We start from the raw sequence: 7,344 nt of genomic DNA, 5'->3' as shown, positions 1-7,344 counted from the left end.
ACTCGCCATTTATTTGTCACTATCACTATGTCCTGATTAATCAGTTTGAGACTGTAGAAGATCATTTCTTAAAATCCAGGGAATTCAGCTTTTATAGAATTTGAAGTCTATGCTGGTAAATAAGCAATTATACACTGGACCCTACATGATGCCTTTGTTTTAACAGTATCTCTGAATTAGTTAGAACAGAATGCTTCTAAACTATATATTGTAACACTCTGTCTTCTGTTTGTTCATAAGCATTTAGATTCACTATAAATTAATTAAGTTGCTGTTGCGGGTGGCAATTATATTGAACTTCAAATGGCTAATACTTTAACCACTTCAATTCTAGTGGTGTTTCTGTTATGCTTCTCAGGAATTGCAGCAGCAGCAGCAGCAAGAACAAAACTGCATTTGGTCACCAGTCAGGATGGCATGTCTGTGTTATTCCCAAATGAAAGTGGTGGTATCTGCAAATCCATGGTGGAGACACAAGGCTATGTTTGCCAAGAACATAAAGTACTGCACTCTATCTCTGCAGAATTCTGTTTAAGAAGTCACTTCATCACTTGTGATGATTAATTTATACGTTAAAACCTTTAACGGGTTTCAGGTAACAACACAAGACGGTTATATTCTTAGCCTGCAGAGAATGCCTGCTGGGCGGTCAGGCAAGTCTGCAGACAAGCCACCAGTTCTGCTGCAACATGGGTTATTGTCGGTTAGTAGCTCTCCAATTTTATTATTATTATTATTATTATTGATTGATTGATATGGCTCCAAATGGGGTTTGAACTTGAGACCTCATAGTCTCATAAATAGAGTACTAAACTGTTGCTGTGTGATGACAGGATGGTTCAACATGGCTATTCAATTCTCCTGATGAATCTCTGGCTTTCATATTAGCAGACAATGGATACGATGTGTGGATTGCGAATACCCGTGGGACTAGATTTAGCCGCGGACACACCTCACTTAGTCCCGATGAATCGGTTGATCTTTAGTTTTCTAGCAGTCATTTAAGATTTTCCTTCATTATGTGGCCCTTGTTGAAAAATTTTATTGAATTTGCGTCCTTGTAATTGCAGGCTTATTGGGATTGGTCATGGGATGAATTAGCTGCTTATGATCTTACTGCCACATTCCAGTATGTTCATCAACAGACAGGGCAGAAACTTCACTATGTTGGGCATTCATTGGTAAGCATCTTTGCATCTATGCGCTGTGCTTTCTCAGTTTATTCTAGGCCACAATGTGATTTGTTTTCGCTAATGTAAAAACTGTGATTTAATTGCAGGGAACTTTGACTGCTTTGGCTGCCTTTTCACAAGAAAAGTTATCGAACATGCTAAGATCAGCTGCTTTGCTTAGCCCAATTGCTTATCTTAATCAGATTCCATCACTGCTTACCAAAGTTGCCGCTGATATGTTCTTAGCTGAGGTAAACAAAACCAATAAATTTCTCTTGTTAAAAGAGTGAAATGCAAATTTCATGAAATAAATTCCATAACCTCTTCACTTTTCTAATTTGTTTTCACTTTCAATTTCTCAGGAATTGTATTGGTTGGGCCTGCGTGAATTTGTTCCAGATGGGTGAGAAAGCAAATTAAAGCAATTTACTCTATTATCATGCATTTGTTCTTTAAGGGTGACCTAGTGCATAAGCATCACAAACTTATGTGCTCTATGTGTCACGGGCCCAGATTTTGGCACTCACTTGGGACCGTGTGGCACTTGACTTGAACTCTTTCAAGACAAGTCAGTCAGGAGAATCTCACAATAATCTGTCCAACAAGATGAGTATATTAGCATGACTTGGCAAACCAATAGGGAAAAAGATCACAAGTATCATATATGAACAAGCATCTCAAACATAATAAAGAATGAGGCACAAATATATCAAGAATGAGCTATTTCTTTCATTCATTGATCACAATCGATACAATTGGATTAGTTGTCCTTACATCACTTGTAAGCAAGGAGTAACCTACAAGAAGTAATGGGATAAAAACTCACTATGCCAGTGGCTAGCTATACCGATCGCTCCACTTAGTAACTCCACCCTAAAGAGCGTTAGGAATACAATGGGTGTGACAGGAGGAGATATCACTATGCTTGAGGCATCATACCCTTGATATTACATAAATAAAATTAAATACAAGATATCCCTTTTAGTCCTTGAAAATTACAATTTACTTCCCAAACTTCTAACCCCATAACACTATGGAGGTTTGATGTATACATGGGATTAAAACCCCACAAACAAAAATATTAGAATACTTCCAATCAATGGGTACAGGTTTTCCTTATGGTAACATTTCTTTTTTGATATTGCAAGACAATAAAATGACAATTTTCATTGGTAATTGAACAGGCAGGCTGCTTCCAAGCTTCTGGAAGATATCTGCAGCAAGCCTAGGATGAGCTGCTCAAACTTAATGGACGCATTTACTGGTACCTATTTGGCTTTTCCATTTCCCTCTACAAGGGAAAGACACTCTTTCATTAGCGATTTGACTGATTTACATCTTCCATGACTATTCATAGGCCCAAATTGCTGTGTAAATTCTTCAAAGACGAACACTTTTCTAGATAACTCACCTCAGTCAACAGCTACAAAGAACATGATTCACTTAGCTCAAAGTAAGTCTCTCCAATCCTGGTTTACTAACTTTTTAGTTGTAGGAAATCAAGAACCACCTTTGCACAACAAAGTACAAGTAAAACCGGTAGTACTGAAATCATCTAAATAATAAGTAAAATAAAATCCTGCAAAATCATTTATTTGATTCATATGTGGGATGTAGACTTGATCTAGGCGAGAAAAATCCATGATTCTGAATTTTTTTTCCTTCTATTGATTTTTTCCCTTTCAGAAAGGGTAAAACGTAAAAGACAAGAATTCGAGTTGTATGTATATTATGATTTCATGATTTTTGTATAGTGGTTAGAACGGGCACCATAGCAATGTATGATTATGTTAATGAAGACGACAACATGAAGCACTACAAGCAGAGCACTCCTCCTTTGTACGACATGACAAGCATCCCAAATGACCTTCCTCTCTTCCTTGGCTATGGAGGGCAGGACTCGCTTTCCGATCCAAAGGACGTACAAGTTCTACTCCACAATCTCAAAGATCATGATGGAGACAAGCTGGTTCTACTGTTCATAGAGGATTATGCTCATATGGATTTTGTGTTTGGTGTCAATGCTAATAAAGTTGTCTACAATCCTATAATGGCTTTCTTCAAGCTCAACTGATGAGTCTGAAAACTCTATCACCTATAGCAGATTATGTATGGTATGTCCTTACCGTCATATGTAGCATGCAGGTTTGTATATATATATACATATATATATGTACATAGCTAATTAGTTTCACTTTTGGACCAATTGTTCATCTTTACCAATTTAGCTGATTATAAGTGCATAATTGATATTTATGGGCGATTGCATGCCTAGACCTATGATAAAAGCATATACATAATTCCACACACAATATGGAGAAAAATAGAAAAGAAAAACATAACATTTATGTAATTCAACCGTAATTAAGATACAACATATAATAAAAAAAAAACTCTATTATGATGGAAGAAGTAAATTATAATTATTTAGACTTCTCATAAAACTAATTTAAGTAGATCTATTCAAATTTTTATACTTTATCGAAATAGTCAAAATTTACGATTACTCGAAACTTTCTGTTACTATTATATATAGACATTATAAAATATTTTATTCGGGTTGCACTATAAATTTTTTAAACAGAACTATAATTCAAACCCATAAAGACATATCCAAAATTTGAATTGCATTATATATTATAATTTAAATTGGCCTTATTGGTTTCGAATAATTATTACCACTACAAAAATAATTCAAGTAGACCCTTTTGCCCTAATAATAAAGATAAGCAAATCTCAATTAATTTCGATATTATAACCATTAATGTTGACAAAATAGAAGTGAAAATATCAATGAGCAATATAATGTTCATTTTTAACTTAATTTGTCAAGTTAATCAATTGGATGAGTGTGCAGTGTAAAATATAAGGAGAATAGAATCTGGTGCAATTATTCAAGAAAGGGGTTCTTATGCTTTTTAGTAATTCGGAATGCTTTAAAGATACTATTGGACCACAAGGTAATCGTCAAGTTAAACAACCTCTTTATGCCAATAGTCATATAAAAATGGCTAAAGTAGCCAAGGAAAGGCCAATACATACTAGATAGATTGGTAAGCCAATATATACTAGATAGATCGGTAAACTTGCAATAGCATATATATTGTACTTTTTTTGTAAGAAAATGACAAGATCAAGCAAGGGTAGCTTTCAATTCCAAGTTCTAACATCTTAAAATTAGAAATATACCAAAAACATCAACAACACACACTCTCTCAAAGATAGATGTTTGACCTAAAAATGAAGTGATTCTGTGCTGCAATATGAGGTGTTATGAATCGATCTTCAACATAATCATTCCTTGTACGAATACGACCCTTAATATGCCGTTGGGATGACAAGAAGAGCTCCTCACAGCGAACAGCACGAGAAGTTGACGCTGAAATTGGTTTTTCACAGCACCTCTTGAGCCTAAGGGGCGTTAGCAACATTTTCTTTAACTTTCTAGCACATTTGCTGAGCTTCTCCATTCTCCTAGGCCTAGTAGCAGGTGACTTCTCTGCAGGGCTTCCCATTTCTGTTTAATTGGAACTTGGTTGTATGCATATGTGCATATATAGGAGCAAGAGAAGAAAAGAATCACATGAATTCTGTGAGAGCTATATATGTATATGTTAGTTTTTGCTTGTTTCAAGAATTTTGCTTTCATTTGCAGCTTTCTAAACGTTTCTTTTACAAGATCTTGCAGCTTTTGCCAACGGGAGGTTACATTACATATCAGTACATCAGTTTGTTAGAGAAAGAGAGGCTTTGATTACGCATATGTCAGTTAGGTTATAAATATCGAAAGTAGAGAAAAGTAGTTAAAATCACCATCAACTACTGAAAATTTAGAAATTAAAAGAACCTTCCTTAACCCACTTTTGTTTTCACAGTGAAGTGGAGTCCTCTCCCAAGTCTAAAATCAGTGAAACCCAAAATAATAATAATAATAATAATAATAATAATAATAATAATAATAATAATAATAATAATAATAATAATAATAATAATAATAATAAATTCATCTTTATGTTTATATTTATAGTTACCAGGTTTTTACTCTGACGGGAGTTGCATGTTATTGTTCTCATGCATTATACATACTCATAATTTATTTTTTACATATAATATTCTATTATTTTTTATATATGATATAATATTATCATAAATATAAAGTTTAATTATTTGAATTTAATGTTATTTTAATTAATTATATAGATAAAAATATTTATTAATTTAAAAATATTATATTTTTATTGGATCATAATTTTATAAAAATATTTTTATTAATTTAAAAATTTTAATTAGATTATATTTTTATGAAAAATTATCTATTATAATTAAATTTAATTATTAACATGTAATAAATAAATAAAAATATCAATAATAACAATGTAATCGCACTTTAGAGGAATTATCAAATTGAAATAAAAATTATAACATTACTAAAATTCTATGCCAATTTAGTTTCATAATGTATGTATGATTTATTTATTTCTTTTTATCATCAATATGTGAAAACTTTTAAAATTTTAAATTATAATTGTATTAGAATTATAAATAATTATAGTTATAGAATTATAATTTTACAAATGAATATTTTGCCATTAATAATTTTCTAATATAATTTTTAATTACAAATTAATTTGAGCAAATAAATAATATAATAATTAGTATAACTAATTAATATTAAATAAAAATAATATAATAATAATCATTATAAATAATCAATTAAATTTTATAATAATTAACGGTACAAAGAATTTTAATTAAAGTTTATTAAAAAAGAACTTTAGTAAAATGCTAATTTATGAAGCAACCATTTATTAAAGAAAAAAAAGAATATGATACATAGTAAATTAGAGTTTAATATTTTCAATATATGCTAATAATAATATAAATTAAATAACAAAAAAAGAGAAGAACAATTCTTCCTAGTTTTTGGCTTGGTCAAAGTGGCTGAAAATATAATACTCACATGATAAACATAAGCTTGGTTACTTCCCAATCTCCTACTAAAAAAAGAAAAATAATTCCAAATAAACATTTTGCATAATCTGTAAGATAATTTTTTGAAACAATTCAATGGGTAAGGAATTCCGATAAAAAAAAAAAATCTATGTTTTGACATTAATTCATGAATCTCTTCAAATATAGTGTGTTTCTATTATTTTTGAAAAATTTATGATTTTTTATCTAAATATGTTCAATTTAATTTTATGATGTAATTATAAAAAATAATAATATTTAAAATATAGAGTAAAAATTAAAATTATATTAAAATTTCATTAAAACATGAAAAATAATTTGAGATAAATATTTTGCATGGGTAATATGTAATTTTTTTTTTCAAATCATTTAATTAGTGGGCTTATTGATAAATTTATTCATACATTGTGTATTTTTATTATCTTTAATTTATAATTATTTTTAAATTTTATAAATATTTATTAAGATATAAATATATTCAATTTATTTAATTTTATGATAGGTATAAAAATATCATAGAATTTAATAATATTTAAACGATATTATTAAAAAAATAAATTATATTAAAATTCATTAGAAAACGTAACTCTTTTAAACCTAACGTCAAAAATTTTAAAATTTTAAAATTCACTCTCCTTAAAATTCAAAGTTAATAATTTAAGGGTAATCATTATTTTTATTAAATATGGAATTAATGTGTAATAATTTTTTGTTTCATATTAAAATACCATTAAAAATAATAAAAAAAGAAAAATAGAATTCTTTTTAAAAATTGAAGATTATTTACTCCTTTTACAATTGTATGTGTAAACAATAAGTATCAAAATTTATATATTATCATTAAAATAATATATTTTATCAAATTTATTTATTATAATTAAAATAATATATTTTATTTTTTTCGTTTTTCATTAATAATCTAATTGATTTTATAAAATATAAATACAAAATTTATAATACTAGTATATAGACTTCTTATGTTAGCATTCTTAAATTTTATTCAATTAGCTAGGATTCTATGTTAATTAATTAATATTTTGATGGCAATTAAATTAAATAATTATATAAAATATATAAGAGTATTTTTGTTAGTTTAAAAGTTCATCCCCTTATTCATATATTATAAATATTACAAATTATAGATATAATAATAATAATTAAACTTTTTTTTTAAAAAAATAGCTTATTAATCCCTAAAATG

The 7,344-nt window shown here is 28.9% G+C and overlaps 1 protein-coding gene across 1 annotated transcript; it reads left to right on the top strand.

The window, feature by feature from the left end:
- Nucleotides 1-3,305, top strand: LOC110636286 (triacylglycerol lipase 2-like). Its single transcript, XM_021785936.2, has 9 exons — nucleotides 1-501; nucleotides 596-703; nucleotides 834-974; nucleotides 1,071-1,181; nucleotides 1,280-1,423; nucleotides 1,535-1,575; nucleotides 2,357-2,436; nucleotides 2,530-2,625; nucleotides 2,927-3,305. The coding sequence occupies exons 1-9, from the start codon at nucleotides 304-306 to the stop codon at nucleotides 3,244-3,246; spliced, it is 1,239 nt and encodes a 412-aa protein (XP_021641628.2). The 5' UTR covers nucleotides 1-303; the 3' UTR covers nucleotides 3,247-3,305.
- Nucleotides 3,306-7,344: the final 4,039 nt, after the last annotated feature.

This window comes from Hevea brasiliensis, chromosome 7 (genome assembly GCF_030052815.1).
Source record: "Hevea brasiliensis isolate MT/VB/25A 57/8 chromosome 7, ASM3005281v1, whole genome shotgun sequence".
NCBI lineage: Eukaryota > Viridiplantae > Streptophyta > Magnoliopsida > Malpighiales > Euphorbiaceae > Hevea > Hevea brasiliensis.
This window is presented reverse-complemented; position numbering and strand designations above follow the sequence as displayed.